The following is a 23,591-nucleotide window of genomic DNA, read 5'->3' on the forward strand; positions in this document are numbered from 1 at the left end:
AATTTAAATCAGTGTGTAAGCTTGTTCATGTGCTAAGTCATTAAAAAAGATGGCAACAGCGGATGCAACTACAATACATCTAACTGAAAAAACATCATCCTAGTGAGTTTGACATGAGTTTTTTCAAACATTTATTTTCTTACTCATAATTTATAAATATGAGGAGCCATATAATTGCACAAACTGAAATTGTGAAAATGAATTAACTTAATGAAAACAAGGCAATTTTGAAAAACCCTCTCATATTTTATGGATTAAAGGTTTTTGCACTAGGATGAGGTGGGCTTTCAGTCGTATCAAAGTAGATTTATTTCTCAAAACTGCAATGGAAACACTTCTCAGTCTCAGAATAACCCTCATTTGTTACCCCATATGCTACTGCTTAACAAATGTATTTGTATTTTTTTTATCTGTACACAGCCAAATGGTAACGCTGCAGGCGGCCATTTTCCTCCAGTCCCCAGACCAATATGTTTGATGTTAGAAAGTCACCAGGATGCGATTCTCCCATGTGACGCCGTGTGGAATCTTTCCACAGCTGTTTCTGATTGCAATCGCATCATTCACTTAAGGGAAGGAAAAATCTGTATGTGCTGTAATTCCTTTGAGTAAATGAGGAATTTTGCATTTTGCTACATTTGTTTCATAAAAGTTACATATTGCAGCTTCAAGCAGAGGACTTTAAAAGAAGAAATTGTTGTAAATGCCTGGGTTAGCATGTGCATACATGGGTTCTCAGTTAACTGAAGAACTGGTTTACAGAGTTTTTGACAACAATGTTTCTAAGTGAGTCATTACTTACATGTGGCATTTATGATTAAGTGTTTTTGCGCTTATTGCTTAATCTTTGATTCTTTTTTTTTTCCATTTCCTCCTAACAGCGGTGTTGTGTTGACCTTTGGTCACAGAAGTAAATGCAGTGGGGGACGTTCCTTTGTTGTGTTGAAGCAATGTTTGTGATGAAATTTGTGTTTGTTTGGTTGATGGTGACAGCTGCATGTCTGACTGGTGTGTCTCAAACATGTATTTGGATATTAATATCTCATGTAATAGTCAATAAAATCAGGTTTCTCATATTAGCACTGACCTAGTCTGTCCTTGTGTTGCTGCTCAGAAATGAAGTCCTCGGAACGTATTCTACTGTGATTCTAAGAAAACGTTTCACTTGAAAACAAGAAACTGCTCAAGCAGAACATCCCCAAGGAAAAATCCAAAAAGTGTACCTTGATCAATCAGTTCCAGTTTTTATTGTGCTCAATGGTTTTAGTTTAGTTTGTGCACTTATTGGAAATGTTTCCTGGTTGGATAGTTTTGGTACTCTTTTTATAGGGTGAGCAAATGAACAGAAACAATTTTTTTCATTTTTTTGTTTTCGTTTTGCATGGTTTTATTTATGATCACGACACAATGTGAAATATCTTTCACTGTATGAAAGCAGGTCATTTCATCATTGGATTCTAGAGTTGAGCCGCTCATGGTGGCAGCATGGTGGAGGATCTGTGTTTTGATTTCATTTTGTGGACTTTCGTTCATAATTTATTTAGTTAGTTGAGTCATTGCATTTTTGAACCATTCCATATTCCATATGGTTTTGGATAATGTGCGGCTGGGAGGATTTTTGCTCTTTTAAAAAAAAACAACTTTTGGATAATTATGATGTGTAGCCATGGCAACAAGGTGTTTTTACAACTGGGCGCAGCTGATTAGCATCTCAAAAGCTCAAATAATATCTAAACTGTGAGCCCCAAATCCCAGAGAAGTTAGAAAAAGGAATCTTCACGGATGCAGAGGAGGAACAGGAAGGTTCAAACCATCTCTTTCATTAATCGTTATGGACATGGATCAAATCCCCTACTCCAACGTCTCTCTGCACGACTTTCTAATCAGACAGAGCTTTAAAGAGGAGCAGCAAGATCAAATGTTATGAATCAGCAGAGATTTCTAACAACTGATGGTTTCATCTCAGACATGTTACTGTGAAGCATCGTCTCTGCTGGGTGGATATTTATCCGTTAGCATGTGGTGACAGTCATGACAACATAAAACAGCATCAGTGTTCAAGTGTTCAGTCAGAGGCTTCTTTGGATTTATTGTAAGACTGACTGCTACAGCAGACCCTTCCAGCCTACAGCGTCACCATCCAAGACGACTCTTCGAAGATATTTTGATGATATGAGTTACACCAAAATTTCATTTTCCTTTTGGATAAGTAAAGTATTTTTGATTTGAAAAAGTGAAGAAGAAACATGTTTAACACAAATTTGATATAAAACTATTGCTTTATTTATTTACAAAAACAAGCGCGCGCACACACACACACACACACACACACACGCACACGCACACGCGCACGCACGCGCACGCGCACACGCACACGCACACGCACACACACACACACACACACACACACACACACACACACACACACACACACACGCACACACACACACACACACACACACACGTTTTTTGTCGTCCTCAGAAACTAGAAACTCATGACGTCACTCAGAGAAGAAACAAGTCATATACTGACAGTGGTTTAGTTTCAGAGTACAAACTGACCAAATTGTGACGTACTCCCACACAAGCTTATTGAAAAGAGCATTCACGAAACCTATCACTGATGCTGCATGTCACAGTTCTCCACCAACATTTAAATAACTAACAGAAGAAAAGCAGGGCAGCTTATTTGACCACTACTTTAGAGAAAAAAGGACGAAACTCGGCGCCTTTGCTGGATTCTTTACGGGTGTCTGAAAGGGTCGCCTTGACCTTGTGCCTGTCCTCCTTGGAGATGTTTGACTTGAGTTTGAGCAAAGCCGAGACGTGTTTCTCACTGAGGATGAAAAAGGGGAGGGAAAGAAAAGATTTTTAAAAATGGCGGACTATTTATCAGAGAGGTATATGTCTAGAAATTTCAGCTTGCAGAGACTCTACAATCCTCCAGATAAACTGACTACCTGCTGTCACGCTACATAATAGCATGAGATATGCATTTCTGTTCTAATATTCCGCCTAAAAGCGCCGAGCATCCTCTGGGGTCCAAGCGCAGCTGCTGTTGTCAGGAAACACTTAAGATACAAAGAAGTCTGGCAGAGCTCACTTCCTGTCCTTCTCAGAATAGATTTATCCTCCATCAAAGTGGTTTGACGTAAACAACATTTTATCGTTCTTTATTTATGAGGCCAGACCCACTGAAAAAAAGAAAAGAAAAAGGAAACTGGTGTGAATTGTACCTCAGGTCGGGGTAAGCGTGTCCCAATGACACTATTTGCATTTGCAGGGCGGGGACGTCTTGGAGCTTCAGCACTTCTGCCATGTTGGTCAGGATTTCCTTTAGCCATTCCTCCTGGGATCCCTGGAAAGACACCAAGCTGAAGTTAGCTGCAGGTTGTAGGTAATGTCTTCCATTTTTACACTGCATTAATGTGAGAAATTGCATATTTATCACACTACTTGCTTTTTTTTATTATTTATTTTTGTTGGCATTGTTTATTTAACCTGCCACTTAAATAAAGTGGCAGGTTTCACACTGGTTTTATTATTTTACATTCACATGATGCTCCTAAGCAAGCAGTCTGCAAACAATCAGTTCTGATTTTATAATTTTAGTCAACTGAAGGATCAGAATCATGCTGTGAGAGTTTTAATCAAGTACATCACTCAAGTATGAGTTTTCCAGGTCAAGTTAAGGAAACAGAAAGTCTCCTAAAAACAAAAACAACAGGAGATGATTCTGTGAATAAACCGTCTTCATTGGCCCAATCCTGCTATGAGATAAAGATAATTACATTTGAAACTCTATATTGATAAAATGCCTAATTGCCAGGATAATCAAAGTCATATCAAGAGATTATATTTACACCATTTTTACTCTAATTATAAGAACAACTTGTTTTTTTTGTTGTTGTTTTTGTTCTTTTTACAAGTTTTTATAAAACTCAAACGCAGCAACAGTAAGCTGTGTCGTCTGTCTTGTTCATCGTTCAGTTTGGTCAGAATATTCAGCATTACGGTTTTTGAGGTTTGTAGCATTTAGTTCATCAGGTGAAATTGGCATCTTCACAGTCCTGAGGTTTCAGTTTACTAATGCTAATAATGTCCTTACTGTTCATTGGAAAATGGCTAAAATGTTGATAAAAAGCTTATAAGTTTCAAAAGGTTGGAGGTAATAACTTTGGTGCTGATGAATTCAGGACAATAATTAATCTAGCTAAAGTGCTAGAGTGCTGCATTCACTCTGCTGACATTGGTTCAGTTAAACTTCTCGCCTCTGTTTTTCCAAGAGCTGAGTAAGCAGCTGCTTTTCCTTTTTTCCTCTCCTGTTTTTATCAGGAAAATATTTAATACTTCCTGCTCCTCTGACTCCCTGATCTCTCTGTGTGTAAACAGAAGAGTCGAGTGGGGAAGTGTGTGTTCTATCTTTTTAAAGAAGTCATAGAAAACATCCATGTTTTTTGGTAGCTCAGAAAATAACTTTTATTTAAATCAATATATTAAAGTGAAATTCATATGAAATTATATAAATGCAGCACAAAAAAAAAAACTTTTCATTCCAGGCCTTCCTCTCCTTTGATGCTCTGACTCATCAGTATTTTTCAATGGAAAATGTTAAAGTGTTAGTCTATGGGCCAGAAGCCAAAACTTCACATTTTGGTCCATCTCAGAGAATCAAAGCTGAACCATAATTTTTGAGGAGATTATTATTATTACCTCCAGACAGTATGTTGGTATGATAGCCCTTCAATAGTGTTAGCTTAGTCATAGTCATCAGCTGTGACCAAGCTAATAACCCTTTTGGACAAATCTTGATTTTTGAGACAGGTGTATGTCCAGTCTAGGCTCATGTTATGGACATTTGTCAAAGATCTATAATGAAGAGTTTTGTATCATCTTAAACAGGAGCCTTGTGGCTTTCTCTAAGTTTTGAGTCCAAACACAGATCACTAGAGCTCATTAAACCAAAACCAATGCACATTTTTCCACGCCTTTCACCTAAACTAGATACATTTATTTTGTCCAAATGGCACCCAGGGACATCAGGGACACAAGAGCTAACAACCGAAATACTCAACAGACTCTAAGGATTCAGGAAATGTACAAGCCTTAGGCTACAACCTTAACTGGTTTGGTGTGTGTGCGTGTGTGTGTGTGTGTGAGATGTTGATCAAATCTCACCATGCTGGTGAAAAGCTTGTGTAAACTCTCAGCGTTGTCCATCACGGCGTTGAAGGCCCTCTGCTGATGCTCTCTGTCCTTCAGCTTGACTTCTCCTCTCAGGAGCCTCTTCACATATTCTTGTGTCACTTCAAGGTGAAGATCACCAATCACCCACTAAAAACAATAAAAGAACATTTCAGTCCTGCTATTACTAAAAAGCAGAAGCAAATGGACAACAATGTGCTGGAATCAGGAGGGTGTTACCTGGTAACAGGACGGAGCCAAGCCCTCCAGGTCCTGGATGCTGTTTTCCAAGCTGCTCAACAGCTTCTCAAACACACTCTTCTTCTTCAGCCAGTCTCCGGTTCCCAGCTTCTGGTACTGTGGCTGGTTGGGTTTAAACAGATGACTTTAAATAGAGCGACACAGACAAAATGAAAACGCAGTTTCAGTCTTTATTAAAACAACCCTTACCTTGAGGGACTTGTGCATTGAGCTTAATAAGCAGGTACGGGCGGATCGCCTCATTTCGGACAGGATAGTCAAACAGTTTTCCTGAACGTCATCTTGGAACAAATGGCTTTTCCTCTGCAGAATGTCCCTGTAGAGACAGAAACAAACCTGCAGCTGAGTGATGAAGCTCTGAATGATAATCCATCTCGTCTTTTGGTGGATCAGAAACACACCTGAACTGTTCCACACAGCCCAGGACGGCTTTGACGTGTGGTTTGCTGTTCTGTTTGATGATGTCATCTTGGAAAGCTTTAAACCTGCAGGAGTCGGTTCTTATGAGTTTTTGTTGGCATTAACGTTTCAGCTGGGGGGAGTCGAGAAGGTGTTGTGTTACCTCTGCAGCATATCGGTTAGTTGACGTGTTATCCTCTGGGCTTTCTGCTGGCTCCCTGTGACTGTTTCTGCCACGGTTACCATGCCATTAATGATCTGAAAACAGGAACAGATGGAACACATTTATCGACAACAGTCAAATAAAGTCAAGTTTATTTGCATAAAATATTTGAGCAACAAGACAGTTTCAAGTTCCTTCTATCATAAAAACATACAGTCACCTATTGTGAAACAAGCAGTAAACATTACATTCTACATTTTACTTATACTGAACAATGTTTTATTGGTGTTATAATCCAAAAATGTTGTTTACATGTAGAAGGAGAAGGAGTTATTAGTGTTAGATCTGTTAATGAGTGAAACTTCCTTGTTGGTTAATGTTTTCCTTAGTAGCTTGGTAAAGCTAGCTTGTTTAGCTAACATAGCTACCGGAATGACGTCGTGGGCCAGGGGGCTGGTGAAGCAGCCGTCCTCTGTCGGCGGTTGTTCTCCTTTTGTCAATTTCTTCCTTTCTTCCTCCAGAGCTTTGTTCAGGTAAACTGACAGCTCAGTCTGAACAAAAACAAACAGGTTATAAGGTCACCATGAGCAGCTTTCAACATAGCATGGACATTTTTGTTACACATGCAAAAAAGTGACATTTTAAACCTTTAATTAAATAGTTTAAACTTCATAATAAAATAGTGATAGCAACCAGTGATATCACGACCACTATTGCATTATAATTAGCAAAAAAAAAAAAAGAACAATGTCAAAATCTGAGGAGGAAGTTATTGACGCAAGAAAATAAAAAGCACTCGCCGAGAGTTTTCTAGTTTTAGAAAAGGGCTTAATTTATAAAAATAACAGAAATATTCATACATACTGCAGTTTTAATTGGCTCCAAGAAATGAAGTAATGATAATTTAACAGATTCTCAAACAGCCTGGTAATTTTGTTTTTTAGAAATTGTTTTTATTTGACTTGTTTATTCATTTTTATAACTTGTCAAGAAACTGCAATTAACTTGTGCTGTAATCTGCTACAGATTATAGCAAATCTAACCGTTATTTCCCCACTAACTGAAACAACGGCTTGAATAGTGACATTTATGTTTGAACTGTACACTATCCATTACAGTTTATTATTATTATTATTATTATTATTATTATTATTATTATTATTATTATTATTATTATTATTATTATTATTATTATTATTATTATTGCTTGTATGACTACATTACCTCCTGTGTGGTCAGGTACTGCTCCTCCAGGTTGTCCAGTAAATCTTGAGGCAGCAGTTGTCCCAGTGCTGCTGAATCAATTTCCTTGGCCAGTTCCGGCTTCTTAAGGATTCTGAAACGATGACGAAACACACCAGGAAATTTATTGAAAGGGATACAAGACTTTTTGATCAAATTTAGACTGACTTCTATTTTTTACTTTGTGTCAACCTGACCTTCAGAAACAAGAACAAACATGTGCCATAGCTGACATTAACTGGTTCATTCACACAGTGCTGCAGTTCTGCATGATTGTGCCAACTGCCATATTGCACACACTCACTGAAACAACTGCAGGGTGTGTGTGATGAGCTTGTATGTTAAACAAAGAACTGATGTGCAAATCTCTGCACAACAGGGCTGGGCATTATGTTTCATAGTTTTGCTGGTATTAGTGGTACTTAATGTTTTTTTAGAAGTTCATCTGGTGGTTCCCCTCCTGAATAGTTTCTCTGGGTTGTTCTTGTTGGTTTGTTGTTTTATTCCTTTTTTTGTCTCCTGTTAGTCAAAATCTTCCCATATTCTGTCAGTTTCTTTTACTCCTTGTTCAATCTAGTTTCATGGTTTATTATTTTGCCCTGATTATTTGTGTTTTTCATTTGGATTATTCCTGTCATGTTCTTGTATCAGTGTTTTGGTTTCTTACTATAATCCTTCCTCATTTGGTTTGTCTTCTCAGTTTAGCATCTCTTGTGTTCTTGTATTTGTCTTAAATTATTGTTTTTTTCTTTTTGTAAGACAGTAAACCATCCTAATGTTAAACTTCAGCAGTTGTCTGATAGAGTCCTTTGAGCAATATTATGAGTCAAAAGCAGAATCGCTTCATAACTTTGACACATGACTAACTCAGCTATGATTTACATTTAATTATTTGGAACATGCATTTCAATGAGCCTCGTTTGTCAGACTATAAGTACCTTTTGAAAATAACAACTCTTATGCAGGTATTAAACATACTTTTTGTTAAGCCCGCATTCATATATTAAAATATGCATATTTTTGGCTTTCTAAATTAATTTCTAAATTCTAAATGTCATGTTTTCATTTGCTTTAAGCGAAAAAATAATCATCATAGCTAACTGAAATAACGGCTTGAAAACACTGGTGTGTGTGTGTGTGTGTGTGTGCGTGTGTGTGCAGTTAGACTACAAAATGAAAGGGTGGATATGTCTACCATTAACTCTTATAAAATTTGAGCAGAAGTCATTTTTTAAAAAGAAGCTTTTGAGGATCAAAGTACACATAACTGGAATTGTTAATTATTGCACATTTTATATTTTGAACTGTTATTCATTTTCACTTATGTATGCTAAATCTACTGTATGATTTAGCATACATATAAGTGTATGCTTATATGTATGCATACACTACTGTATGCATACATATATGCATACAGTAGTGTATGCTTATATGTATGCATACACTACTGTATGCATACATATACTGTATGCATACAGTAGTGTTCTTCTGTATGATGTGTGTTTTTAATGATGGCAGAGTAGATAACAGTAATGTGTTTCACATGAACAAAGCTACTGATATAAATAAACTTTTCATGAAGTGGTCTGAACTTGTCTAGTCCCCAAATGCCTCCCACCACATTCAGTCACTCATACACACATTCACACACTGATGGTGGCACCAGCACTGAAGCCTGACAGAAGTGGTTGCTGAATATTTGTGTTCATAAAGCTTTAAAACTGCCATATAAAGTCAAACTCCCCAAAGAACGCCAACTATCCAGAATGAAATGTCATCCAACAGCATTGACTAGAAAAGTAGAACTGCTTCCAAGCCCAAATACTCATAAACTATTCCCAAAGAAGTGTTGCAACATGTATATGTGCAGAATAACTGTTTTAAAGGGAAATGGAGATGATGCCTTACCCTGGATAATACTCGTTGACCCAGCGCAGGATGAAAGTACAGTCTTTATCATCCAGAACAAAGTCCACAATCTTCTTGAGTCTGGCGCTCAGGTTTTGGTGATACAGCCATGCATAAAACTGACAGATGTTTGCCTCCGGTGGGTAGCAGCTCTTCAGCACGTTGACCACCAAGAGCAGGTCCTCCTTCAGCTGCCTCCCCATGCCCTGGACGTCCAGCTGGATGGACGACTGTCCAGGTTGGCCTGCGGGGGCCACTGAGGGGTTGTCCATCCGGCTCTCTATCAAACCACGAAGAGTTGAGTCATGGAGCTCCTTCCAGTTGCTTGGAGTCCGACTCTTCAGCTGCTTCCTCTGCAGGTCCTGCACCTCTTCCTGGTAGATGGCCTTCACAGCAGATTCTAAGGCCGTGGTCAGGGTCTGGACCGTCATCTCGTCGGCGACCTCTTCGAGCTTCAGAGTCAGACTCTTCTGCAGAGTCTGCTGTATCTTTTTTTCCAGCGCTCTGCGTTCTGCAGAAAGCCTTTCTATCTCTTCTGGGTGATGCTTCTGCACTTCATCGTCGGTTTCCTTCTCAAACAGTTGATTCTCTCTGTTGATCAGCACAAGGCTAGCCTCATACAAGCTTTGCTCAAGTAGTTCCTCGAAGGTTAGAGTATCTAAAGACAATGAAGAGAGAAGAAACGTTTTTTTTTTTAATCAGAGATTTTGAAGGCTGATGGTTCGAGTGAAGTGTGAAATCTTGGACGGTCTCTTACCATCTAGGGAATCTTCCTCCTCAGATGACTGGGACTGGGGCTCCTCTGTTACTGTTGAAGAGTCGACGCCCTCCTGAGGGCTGGACGGTTTCCTTATGTTCTTGAGTTTTCTTCTAATCCATCTGCCTCCTTGATAAATGACGTTGTTCATCCGGAGGCTTTCTGGAGGCGAGCAATCTCGCATTGTAAAGTCTGGTTCGGTCCAAATCCTCGTCCGGGAAGAGAAAAAAGATCAAACGACCACAAAAGCTAAAAAAAAAGGCAAAGTCAAAATGTCAGTCAGTGCAAATAAACTCATAAGAAGAGAAGATTTGGTGTAAGCTTGTGTTTAGTCAGTTTTTGATACTTTTTAATGTCGAATGATTTTAATATGCTTGTTATGTTAGTGTTAAAAATCTAAACAGCTTCTCAGATGACATTAAATGGCTGCTGAAATACAAACAAGAGCACCAGATAATTAAGAGTGTATGTTGAATCAAGTCTTAAACACTTTAAGAAACAGACTTAGTTAGACATCAGCGTGGAACTTGAACGGAGTAACAAAGTTGATGTGCATGAATCCTCCTTCAGAGGACGTTACTCACCCTGGTCCTGCAGCCGCTGCTCTGCCTCTAACACTTCAGCTGGTCTCTTTTAGCTCTGCTGGCTCCTCCCACGTTGCTCCCACTTATAATGATGTACTGTGGAAAGTCCAACCACCCCTTTGCACTCCTTCCCCTGCCCCCCCGTGCCCTACAAACTCGCACAGACAGGCTTTTTATAAACACCAGCACTGAGGCAATACCTCTCTTTCAGAGAGGAAAGCTTCCCCAGGCTTTTATGAAACTCTTTACTAAAGCTGTAGCTGTTGAACAAACTTTGGTGACCCCAACCTTCATTTTTTGTTTAACACCACAAAACTAGATAACTCTGTGTTTTTCGGTACCAAATACAAGCTACTGTAGACAAACCAAACTGACTGGCAAAACTAAGCAGAGGCTGGAACGGCTCTGTGGGAAGTTGTGATGAGGTGGATTTTAATATAACCAGTATGGCTTTCTGACCTGGGCAGAGCACCAAAGGGGTGGCAGAACAAAAAACACCCCCAAAAAACACCCAGCCAAGGGTCCCCACTTGTAGTGTGCACAGTGTAGACTGTAAAAAGATACTGGTGTACACCAGAGGGGGCTGATGATGCCGAAGTTACTTATTTGCAGCTTATCATGTGATGTATGTCTGTCTATCTGATGAACTAATTACAGTTTTTCTCAGTCAATTTGGTGCATTTCTCGAAGCCATTCATACAAACAGCCAAACAGCAGCCTCAGTTCATCTCTCAAAAGTAAATATGTGAGCCAGTGAACATGTCAGCGCCTCAGACTGACATGTCCTTGTGTCACTGCGCAGGGATAAGACAGTCCATTGATTTGTCATGTTGTCAACATGACTGTGTTCTCTGGAAGGATGTTTTGATGCGAACTACGGCTGAAGTTTTGATGAAAAGTGTGGTCAATTGTAATTGTGGGAGATTATGTAGTAGAAGTATTCACATTTACACTTCTACTGTTTGTTCTGTATTGTGTTGACAAACCAGGTCACTGTGAAGGAAAAGACAGAGCACAAAAAAAACAAAAGTAGAAATGGGAACATGAAACTATCTCCTTAAGAAAAACAAAGCAGTGCTGAAGGGATTATAGTGCAGTCTTCCTACATTTCCCATGATGCTCCAGACTAAATCTCATCATCATAAAAAATATCTTGTCTTGCAATACAGGATGGAGAAAGAAAAACAGTCATCTGGAGGCAGGTCATCTATGAGCTTCTACAGGATCCTGTTGGGAAAAACCGAATCCAGCAGCTGGACATGCTGCTCTTCCTGGTTATGGTGAAGAATGGGACTATTTCAAATCTTAAGTAATATCAGGTTTTCCTTTAGGTACCAAAATAAAAGTTTTGTGTCATTAAGCCTGAATACTGAGCTGCATGATGTCATAAAAACACAAGCTGCAAAGGTTGCCTCACTCTGCCTCTACTAGATTTACTAGACAATGATCGAAAAAATACTTAACTCCATAGTTACGACTTAACCTTACTGTTTAAAATCACTACTTTAAAGGTGAGTCTTACCTGTTACAGTCCGTTACTATTTGTTGTTCTCAGCTTCTGACTCCGTGGCATAATTTACCAATCCAGATCTGACATACATGTAGACTGTCAGTACTTATGAAAGCCTCAATCCTCAAACATGCCACCAAACTGTCAGCAGGGGTTTTGTCTCTCAGAGAACTAAGCCGGTCACTTCACTGAAAACTATGAGGGGAAAAAATTAAAAGCAGCTCAAGGGACTCGGTTTAGTTTTAGATTAACTTTTTTTTCTTTTTTTTCCATTTATGTTTCTCCTCTGGTGTCTGTATGCAGATTAAGCTAGTTTTTTTACACTTACATTTTTCCCAATAAGCACAAATAACACAGCTCGAGTATTTTTGTTGTCACACAAAAACATTAAGAAGTTATTCCCAAAAACAACAAGTAAAGGTCGGGTGGTTCTCTACTGTAGACACACACAGAGTGGACCTTGGCTCTGATGTGGTTTAGTGTATAATCAGGGGGAAAAAAAGGACATTTAATACTTTAGGAAGGCCATTACCTTCCTAAAGTAATGGTCTATGTCATTTTTTTGACAAAAGTAATTATGACCAAAAGACAAGTAAAAGATCCCTCCTTTGTATTCCCAAAAGATTATTTAGGTATAAAAAGAAAAATAACGTTAGGCAAAAAAAAATTACTAAGGCCATTATTTTAGAAAGGTGATGATATGCTGATGAAAATGAAGATTTGACCAAGGGTAAAGTAATCTTTGTGAACTGAGAGCTGAGGTGTGCTGAGGTCAGGTCAGGATTGGTTCCCGATAGCGGAGAGGTTCGGCCCTAAAATTGTGTCAACACAAAACCAATGATCTTTTATGATTGATCTGTTCTGTGACAGACTGGCGACCTGTCCAGGGTGACCCCGCCTCTCACCCGGAACGTTAGCTGGAGAGGCACCAGCAACCCTCCCGACCCCACTGAGGGACAAGGGTGTAAAGAAAATGGATGGATGGTTTGGATTTATCTGTTGTGTGGTGACAGTTTTAATAAATATGTAAAAAAAATAAAATAAAAAACATATTTTTTGTAAAACTTACACGCGTCTTTTGTTACTGTACTTAGCTTGTACATTTTTAATGGATCCTCTCTCCAGCCTCAGAAGTTGAGTCATTTCCTATTTGTACAGTGAAGGAGACACAATATTTGCCTCTTCTTAATGACTCCTAATCTCAGTGTTGCAGACTGTGTAAATAAGCAGATGAACTGATGTAAGAGTAGATTCTTTGTTGATAAAAAGCAAAACGTTAACAGCAGGAGAGGGAGAAGGATCAGCTGCTGGCAGGTCAGGGTGTCTCAGCTGTGAAAACAGAGTGCCACGTCTGGTGTAGCTTTTATGGAGACAAAAAAAACTGAAAGTTTACTGTTGAAGTTAAAGCACGTGTGATACTGATCCCATTTGTCAAAAATGTTGTTATTCTCTGTAGCTTTTTGTTTTTGATGTGTCCAATTGACTCTACCAGCAAAGTTTGCTTAGTTTAACCTTCATGTACCTGTGATAGAGACCAGAATGCAGCTTCTTCAATCAGGTCTTTATTAGGTTCTGGATCAGTAGAGAGAAAACAGTGAGATGTCCTGACTGTGGCACATAACGCCCCTGGCAGCCAAAGCAGCTGTGAAGGCAGCTGAGAGACAAACGGCCAGAAACACAGAGCAGAAAGGAAAGTAGATTCAGAGAAAGGAAACTGTTCTCTGAACTAAACTATGGTTCCACCCTATGTTTTAGGTTGTTGTTCTGATCATGGAAAAATAAATAAATAAATAAATAAAGCTACCAAGCATCTGTGATTGATAAAAATGAGGTAGAGTTGAATCATTTTCGCGAGAATGAGAACAGCGAGCAGTCAAGTTTAGTCTGATCTGTTCTAACTGCAGAATCTCCGTCATCTCACACAAATATGATTTCTTACTGGAATCTGGGATCCAGCTCCATCTTAAGCCGTAATGGAGGAGCTTCTAGCAGGGAGAAAACACAACGAGCCTCACAGACGTCTGGCTTCAGCTGGAGGAGATAACTCATGTTCCAGCTCTCACACACACACACACACACACATACCACAGCAATTTTCTATCATTCCTCTAACACACCACACGGCCCAGAAAGTCGTCCACGCAGGAATCTGTGCTGTTTCACACCACCTTTTAGATCTAGGTTCATTACTTGGTGAGGAAAAGATTCTGTAAATTATTTTGAACCACTGAGTATTTAAAGTCTGAATCTGTTTCCTTTTACTTTAAAACTTCTTGGCCTTAAACTGTTTCCCATCTTCCTGCATTACAACCAAAAACTTCAATGTATTTGAATATCGTTGTCGGTAAAAAAAAACCCAACAGTGTCAGTTTTATTAATACAGCATGTTAAAAAACAGTTGATCAAAGTGCTGCGCAAGACCAATAGGCATTGGAAAGGAAAAGGTAAAATTTTACAAAATAGAATAAGACAAAAGAAATAAAGGAAACAAAATGAAAAATAAAAACAGCTTAACAAGCAAACAACACAACATAGGAGGCCAAAAAATGAAGTCAAACTGCAGTGTGAGCATGAGGCTTCAGTTGGACCGAAGCCACAATGACATCTGGCTGGATCAGCTCAGTGCTGCTGATGGGACACGTGGCTCAAACTGCTTTGTTTGAGGAGTGTGTGTTGAAACATTTCAAACAATCAGTTTAATTTATACAGATATAGATTTTCAGTTTTAAAGGACGAATGTCTCAGCAAGAGAATCTTGTCTTTAGTCGCATTGATTACTGCAGCAGTGTCCTCACAGGTCTGAATAAGAATCAATCCTCCAGCTGCAGCTGATCCACAACGCTGCTGCTGGAGGTCTGACTAAAACCAGGAAGATAGAGAACATCGCCCAGCTCTACACCACCCAGCTCCACAACACTCAGCTCTACACCACCCAGCTCTACACCACCCAGCTCCACAACACTCAGCTCTACACCACCCAGCTCTACACCACCCAGCTCCACAACACCCAGCTCTACACCACCCAGCTCTACACCACCCAGCTCTACACCACCCAGCTCTACATCACCCAGCTCTACACCACCCAGCTCTACATCACCCAGCTCTACATCACCCAGCTCTACATCACCCAGCTCTACACCACCCAGCTCTACATCACCCAGCTCTACATCACCCAGCTCTACACCACCCAGCTCTACATCACCCAGCTCTACACCACCCAGCTCTACATCACCCAGCTCTACATCACCCAGCTCTACACCACCCAGCTCTACACCACCCAGCTCTACATCACCCAGCTCTACACCACCCAGCTCTACACCACCCAGCTCTACATCACCCAGCTCTACATCACCCAGCTCTACACCACCCAGCTCTACACCACCCAGCTCTACATCACCCAGCTCTACACCACCCAGCTCTACACCACCCAGCTCTACATCACCCAGCTCTACACCACCCAGCTCTACACCACCCAGCTCTACACCACCCAGCTCTACATCACCCAGCTCTACACCACCCAGCTCTACATCACCCAGCTCTACACCACCCAGCTCTACACCACCCAGCTCTACATCACCCAGGTCTACATCACCAGCTCTACACCACCCAGCTCTACATCACCCAGCTCTACACCACCCAGCTCTACATCACCCAGCTCTACACCACCCAGCTCTACATCACCCAGCTCTACACCACCCAGCTCTACATCACCCAGCTCTACACCACCCAGCTCTACACCACCCAGCTCTACACCACCCAGCTCTACACCACCCAGCTCTACATCACCCAGCTCTACACCACCCAGCTCTACAGTCATTCACCGAGAGAACAGACTTTAAAAAACTGATGTTAGTTTATAAATCACTGAACTGCCTCGCAGCAAATTATATTAAATATCAGCTGTTGTATCAACCTTCCAGAACCTCCCAGGTCTTCTGGTTCTCGTTCTGCTCTGCATCCAGACCCAGAATCAAACTTGGATTCGGTTCTTATGCTCCACTAATCTGGAACAAACTTCCAGAAAACTGCAAAACAGCTGAAACATTGAGTGCCTTTAAAAACTCACCTGTTTAGATTTGCCTTTGATTAATAATAAAACTGAACATAGTTTTGGTTGTAAAAGTGAAAAAGACTTTCGTACATATTCTCAATTTAACTGTTGTTTACGCTTCACAACAGAATCACAAATAGATCATTGGCTCAGAAAAAACTGTTTTGTTTTATCAAAAAATGAGGTTTATCAGCAGACATCCTACACCATTTCCAGCAAACACACCCAGCATTTCCGTGACATATTTCCCTGCTGGTTCTGTTTGCGTGTTGTCATGTATCTTATCTGTGGAACTGCTCTCAGGAGACCCATGGTTCTCTGATATGTTTACTGATTTGACTGGATTGTTTTTGTTCATGATATAGCACAAGGAAGAAATCTGTTCTGGGCGTTGCTTTGAAACGCCCAGACGATTCAAAGCAACGCCCATTCAAAGACGATTCAAAGACGACATCATCGTCTTTAATAACTTTTGCAAAGTGTAGCGATCTTTTTGTATGTATAAACTTCTGGCTTTGAAGAAAAAAAATCTGTAAAAAAATAAAATAAAATAAAGTAAAATCTCTCACCAATTATAGTGACTGTAAATCAAAGTTATTTTTGATCATCATAAATGACCTAAAATAGGAAATGTTTAGTCTTATTTAATATTAGTAAAAAAAACACAGTTACCTTTTTATACAGTATATAAATTATACAGTATATTTGCAAAAACAATTTATTCCTGTTGATGAAGCAGTCACATTTAAGAACTTTTTCCTGGATAGTTTCTATGTGAGGGTCAGAAAATACAGCTCCAATATGACTTTTTTTTTTTTTTTCCAAAAGTTGACTTCTGATTGAAATTACACAAAAGTTTGGACTTAAAAAATCTTCCCAAATAAAGATTATAGCAGAAAGATAGCAAATAAGTGATTCTATTAGAGATCCAGAAGTTGATTTTTGTTGCTCTTGTTCCCATTTTCATTTCAAATCTGTCAGCCATGATAGTCAAACGAACAAGCTGCAGCTTTTATGGACCAGATGTCTGGAAAAGAATGAGGTGGGGTGTGTGTGTGCGTGCGTGCGTGAGTGTGTGTGTGTGTATGTGTGAGTGCGTGTGTGTGTATGTGTGTGTGTATATCTGTTTGTTTTCATGTTGTTTTTGGGACTAAAATGTTGCCTGAGTCTCTAACAGCATTTTGGTCCAGGGTCTTTTTTGAAAATGTTCAATTCAGTTTATTCCTATTGGAGGAAATTCATAATAAATATAATCTCAAAACATTTTACAGAAAAACATGTCAATCCAATCACACACACAGGTTCAAAGCCATGTGCCTGCACTGCATTAACAAGGCTTTTTGCAAGAGTTTCTTACAGTCACAACTCTTACAAAAAGTTGTGGTCTTCAACTTTTTGAAGTTGCTTGTGCTCTAATTTTTGTAACCTGTAATAGTTGAAGAAAAAAATATGCTTTTAGAAATCCTTCCAAAATGTCTCAACATAAGATTGCATGAAGCCACAGGAGAGGATGTGGAGGTTACAGAGAAACAGAGAGGCCTTTTCCTGAAAGAGACAAAAAGGAAAGTTAAGACCTTCAACTGATGTGTCACTTACTTATAAAATGGCTAAAACACTAAGAGTAAAAAAAAAGTAATTTATAGTGGAAAAATCACAGTTCAAGTTTGGAAATGAAGATTTAATGTAACCTTTTGACTGTTCCAAACAATGAACAAAGATACTGATAACAACTGAAATAGAAAACTTGAAAAATTATACCTCGATCACAAGTCTGGCACTTCACCTTCACAGGGTACAAAAACCTCTACTGCAAGAAAATAAGATGGTTCTCCGAAATAAAAGAGAAAGGAAACCAGTTTTTCATTCCTTAGATAAATCATTCCATGTTTCTTCAAATTTAGCTTTTCTTTCTGGTTTCTTTCTAAGCTGTTAATGTTAAATCTCATGTTCTTTGATTTCTCTGGTGCAATTAATAAGTATTCACTATGTCAGACAACGCAGGAGGATGTTTAAACAACAGCCTGATTGATGTAAAATGTATGTAAATTAATCAACACGCTATTTTTTTTTTCTGCATTTTTACCTGACCATGACCTTCGGGAATCTTTTTTACAATAAAAGGAGGAAGCAGCCGTTCTCTTTTTGTAACTCGTAACATTTTTAAGAAAAATTGTTTTTTCTCATGATGTCCCAACATCTGACCGTCTGAATCTGTACAGAAGTGAAAGCAGTGAAAGGAGGTTTACTTTCTGAACACAGCGCAGCAGCTGCTTGGTAATCAGATTAGATTAGATTAAAGAACATGACATTTAAACACTGCAGTTCCACTGTACTGCAGAAAATCTCCTTATCGCTACATAAATAATTCGGTTTTTACTTCTGTGGTAAAATGATGACAACGTGCTGTTTGGGTGTTTCGGATGTGCAGAGAAACAAATTCTGATGTTTTTTCTCCAGGCGATTAGCGAACCGCTAACCTTCCTCTGAGTTCCTTTAAATCAGGGCTAACAGCCACCTGTTCACAGCTGCTTTTCATTTACAATAATTATAACACTGATCAATATGTTTGATGTGTATTTTGTAACAGTTCTTCATCATTTAAAAAATGCTTGTTTCCTAATTGGTCATTGTATTATGTTTTTATGATGTAAAGAACATTTCACCTAGTGGTGAAATGTTCTTTACAAATAAACTTGATTTGACTCGCGATAATTAAGTTACAAGATAACATAGACAGAGTTTCTGTATTCAAACAGAATAACTTCCTCTGAGTATTATGTTAGGTCTCTGACCTCTGACCTCTGCTCCCTCCATCCAGCTGACAGATAGCTGCACCGTTAGCATCACAAAGTTTGTTTCTATTATAGCTGACTGAAAAAACAAAGATCATATTGTTGTAATATCCTTAAGGCACTTTTTACTGTTGCATTTGTTAACGTGGGAATCATTTTTGTGTGTGTGTCATTTGCTTTCTTTCATTGTCAATGACTTCTTTTGTTTTGGTTGATATTTACAGTAAAAAGCATCAGAATCAATTTTATGATCTTTTGAACTTCAGTTCCTCCTGCTGGTTTAAAACACGTCTAAACCAGAAATTAGATAAATAATGTGGGTTTAGAAAATCATTCCTATCCTCCTTAGTCTTTTTGTACAGGATTAAGAATATTACACAACCTTCACAGTTATTTTCATCATTTCTTAATGTGTGTGACTTATTTTTTGAGGTGACTGTAGCTCAAAGGGTCTTGCAATGAAAACGTGTGTCTTTGATTCCAGCTTCTTCCTGATATGAGTACTGCTTAGTGTGTCTGTGAATATTCAGTTATATTCAATAAATTAGACAATTAATTAAAAAAATATTTGTTTTCAGTACCTCAGTTGACTGAACGAAACACATAGATGAATTTCACACAGACTTCTGTTTTCAAGCCTTTATATTTTTGTTCATGATTTTTCTACTTACAATTCATGAAAACACATTTCATACTACAATATTACATCAGACCAATAACAAAAAATTAATCTCAAGAACAGTAATGTGGGCTTAAAGAAAACTGTTTAATACACTGTTTAAAATGTATTTTTAATCTGAGCCCCATCAAAGTCTAGATTCTAACTTATTGAACATGATTGTATGTCAGTGCGATCTGGTGAATATGGCTCTAGAGTAAAGTGCTTATCGTTGTCATGACGATGAGAAGACATCCTCTCTACATTTGGTCCGTTTATCAGCATACAGTAGAAAGGTCATGTTACGCATTAGAAACAGATAAATAACCCAAAATGAATCTTTCCCAGGATCTTATGTTTGACACTTAAAAAAAAAACCCATTTTGAATTCAAATAACAAAAACAGGACAAGAGAAATATACAGTGTACTCCATCAAAGTTTTAAAGCTCCTATTGTTAAAATGTTCAACGTTTCATTTTTACATGGTTTTACATTTTATTTTGCTTTCTAAACTGATGCCTCCTGTGATGCCTCTGCACTTAACATCCAGTTCAGCATCATGTTCAATGCACCAGTGCCCACATTCTGACACACTGAGGAAGTAGGCGAGGGGATGACACCAAACCTGAAGAATCTGAGTTAGTTAGCTTGAAACAAAAAACCAAAACAGAATGCATAAAAATGCTTTATTTAGAAGAAGATTTTTGCTTCTGAACACATTCCTTCAGTGGGTTTTCCAGTTCTTGGTTTTTTTTTACTGAAAAAATGTGATGAGAGAAAACATTCACTTAGAAAACCATCTGTAGATTTACCTGAACTATTGTTATTACACTCAACACATCTACAGTGGCTCCCAAAGTAATAAACACCCCAGTTACAATTCTGCAAATGCAATCATCTTAGATCACAGTAAATCTATTTCAAACGCTTTCCACCTTTAATGTGAGACACATTATGTACTTATCAACTGAAATACAAATATAAAAAGTTTGCGTTGACATAAGTTAACACAAACTGTTGAGCTTATATTTTCTAGAAATACTTTGACTTTATTTCAGCATGGAGTTATTATATTCACACCTGACGTTACTTAAAGTTCAGCAATTCTGGCAGAATTTGTTGATGTGCTGATGTCATCGTTTTCACAGAGGTGGAAAAGATCAAAACAATCCCAATGGATGAAGGTATCAGTCAGGAGAGGGTTAATTTTTTTCCTCCACAGCATCATATAATTATATGTATATGTGTATGGTATATGATCATCAGTTACTGGACAACAATCCAACAATCTGGATGAAACCTCCTGGATATCTCTATAAAATAACTGTTTATTAATATCAAAGAGGCAATATTCTGTGTTTTCCAGGCACATAGTGACATTTTATAGCACGATCAAGTAACTATGTCAGCTTCAGTTGTTATAAAAAGGCTGCATATGTTTGTCAAATATGACTTTCTAATTTAACACCCTGAAATTGGGCCTCTGTCTCTTTAAAAACTCCTGCTCTTTCTGAAACTCAGAAAGTCATCACAACATGGCTCCTCTATTAACTCTTTGACAACATTTTTACCCGCTTTGCTCTGAAAAGTAGCTCCTATAATGAGCTCAGCAGATGAGCAGTGTTTGCTAATTGCTGCTGGCTAGTCTGAAGGAGCTGAGTCAGGGAGTCGCTCTGTGAGACGGAAGCTGCAGCTCTGAGGAGGAGCTTCGTCTTGAAGGTGGAGCAAGGTCCACCAAGCCGTTTTCCACAACTGAATGGTTGTCATGGAGATTAAATTATTTCTCAAACAAGCATGAGAGAATCAAGGCAACACTCCAGGTTTGTTTTTGATTAGAGAATAATCTCATAACATGATGCAAATCTCAAAAAATCAATTTTACATGATATTGCCCCTTTAAATTTTACTCAAACGCTTTCAGAAAGACATGAATACCAGTTTTTACTTTCTTTGACTTTATATATATTTGATAATTTGCTTGTTTTTTTTTGTTTGTTATGTTTAACCTTTTCGCTCATTTTTATTTTAATTGAATTGACTTATTGCATATTTCTGTTTTTTTGCTTCATAAATTGATCATACTCTTCATGAACTTAAACAACATGTGACTCTAACCCACAGTGTTGCTTTCCAGAGCAGGAAACATATAATTTAAAAAAAAAAATCAAATATTATGGTACAGACACATCTATAGGCTAACTTTAGCTAAAAACAACATCAATCTTGTGTGCTTTAGTTCATTTCTAGGCAGTGTTGCTTTGCTGAATACTCATTATTAAATGTCTGAACTCTGTAATGCAGAGGGAGGAACATAACAGTTCTGTTGTGTATGTACCAGACCCGACTGATGCAGAATAACGCATCCTGAGAAAAAATGCAACGTGGCGTCTCCTGCGATCGGTCCGCATGCAGAGCTTGAACAGGACGTTTCACCTGCATTTCCTTCTCAGCTGTGTGTTTGTAGGAAGCTGAAACAAGAGAAAGGCAGGTTGGACAGGCAGTCGGTGTTGGCTGTGACCTGCATGTCCCCAAATAAAACTTGGCCTCTCTCAGTGCTGGTGCTGCCCACTTCCTTTCTGAGTGCGGTGAGTTTCTGCAGGATGAGGTGGTGCTCGCGGCCCCTCTGGAGGCCCCTGAAGTAAAGAACTGCAACCAGATGTTTCTTGCTGCAGGTGGATGACAAAGACACACAAGTACATTAAACCACACATAAACACATACAGCATATGGCAAAAGTAAGCGCACTTCTAACATTGTGCTAATATCTTCATTTGTTACAATGTAGCTTTTACAACAGTTTAAATTTTACTGTCTCATGTCTGAACAACCAGCAACAAATCTGAGTGAAAATGTCCAAATTGTGGCAAAAATGCCAATATTTTGTCAAGCCTTTTGCTGATAGCATTTTAGACATTAAAGAGCAGCAGTGTGTGTTTTCCATCTACATAATATCATTTTATAGAACAATCAAGTGACTGTTTTACCTTCAGTTTTTATAAAAATGCTGTACATATATAATATGACTTAAAAGAAAGAAAAGAAAGCCTTGAAATTGGGTCTCTGTCTCTTTAAGAAACTCCACCTTCATGAAGTCATCGTAAGATGGCTCCTTTATTAACCCTTTAACAACGTTTTTACCAGCGATGCACTGAGAGTGGCTCCTATAACAAGCTCAGCAGATGAGCAGTGTTTGCTAATTGTTGCTGGCTAGTCTGAAGGAGTTGAGTTGGTCCACCCAGACACTTTACACAGCTGAATGGTTGCCATGGAGATTAAAGGGTTTCTCAAATCATACATGACAGAATCAAAACAACACCCCAGTTATGTTTTTGATGAGGGAATAACATTATAACATGACGTAAAGCTCAAAAAAGTTTATTTTTAATGGTAGTAGTTATTAGGTAATTCCCAAATTACAAGTTTCTTTATTCCTTATAAGTGAAGGAACAGAGTAGTGGTTGCTTTCAGCCAGCTGACTGTCAATGCCCAACAACTTGTGATGGAGGGGCCGTTATGTGTTGCTCTGTGCTTCATTCACCAGCATAAACCCAGGTGGAAGTTTTCCATCATAGCATAATAATCTTTCTGAATTATCCCAGTAAAATAACTGTTTTTAAGCATATTTTTCCGAGGCCTGGCTGCATACAGTCTATGTGTTTGCCTTATCTCTAAGCATCACATTATTAATCTGTGCTGCCACGGCCACAAAGAGGAAGCTCTGTCTCTTCTGTAATGTCTTCGGTGGATTTTGTTTTGTTTTTTTCACTTCTTTTGACAGCAAAACCACAGATTTCAAAGCGGTGCAGTGATGCAATAACCTTTAAGAGTGTTTCACTTTGAATAGGCCGTAAAGTTTATCATAAACTGACCTGGGTGGACAGAAAACCCCTCTATCAGCTGACTCAAAGCGGCTGCACGCAAACATCCCATCACTCCACATCGTTTTTATGCTTTTGTTTTGGTTTGTTTTATGATTAATTGCAGCTTATCTCGTACCAGTTCTGTTTTTCTTCCTGTGGAAAGGAAGAAAATGGTATTTCTAGAAGACCTTCACTCTGTCAGCGCTTAAATTAAAGCACGT

General features: G+C 38.7%; 2 protein-coding genes across 3 annotated transcripts in view; both read right to left on the reverse strand.

The window, feature by feature from the left end:
* Positions 1-2,265: 2,265 nt before the first annotated feature.
* Positions 2,266-10,635, reverse strand: tnfaip2b (tumor necrosis factor, alpha-induced protein 2b). The gene is made up of 12 exons (XM_008398757.3): positions 10,499-10,635; positions 9,915-10,163; positions 9,158-9,815; positions 7,232-7,343; positions 6,436-6,558; positions 6,008-6,102; positions 5,847-5,930; positions 5,635-5,761; positions 5,425-5,547; positions 5,179-5,334; positions 3,237-3,358; positions 2,266-2,836 (listed from the first exon to the last, which is right to left on the reverse strand). The coding sequence occupies exons 2-12, from the start codon at positions 10,096-10,098 to the stop codon at positions 2,686-2,688; spliced, it is 1,935 nt and encodes a 644-aa protein (XP_008396979.2). The 5' UTR covers positions 10,099-10,163; positions 10,499-10,635; the 3' UTR covers positions 2,266-2,685.
* An 11,032-nt stretch (positions 10,636-21,667) lies between these two features.
* The window catches only part of exoc3l4 (exocyst complex component 3-like 4), a 30,532-nt gene continuing 28,608 nt past the window's right edge, over positions 21,668-23,591 (reverse strand). For both annotated transcript variants that reach the window (XM_008398760.3, XM_008398759.3), the window contains exon 14: positions 21,668-22,176. In XM_008398760.3, coding sequence (XP_008396982.1) covers positions 21,957-22,176 — 220 coding nt within the window. In that variant the 3' untranslated portion in view covers positions 21,668-21,956. The remainder of the gene's footprint in view (positions 22,177-23,591) is intronic.

Source organism: Poecilia reticulata, chromosome 22 (genome assembly GCF_904066995.2).
Source record: "Poecilia reticulata chromosome 22, P_reticulata-male-v2, whole genome shotgun sequence".
In the NCBI taxonomy this organism is placed as follows: Eukaryota; Metazoa; Chordata; class Actinopteri; order Cyprinodontiformes; family Poeciliidae; genus Poecilia; species Poecilia reticulata.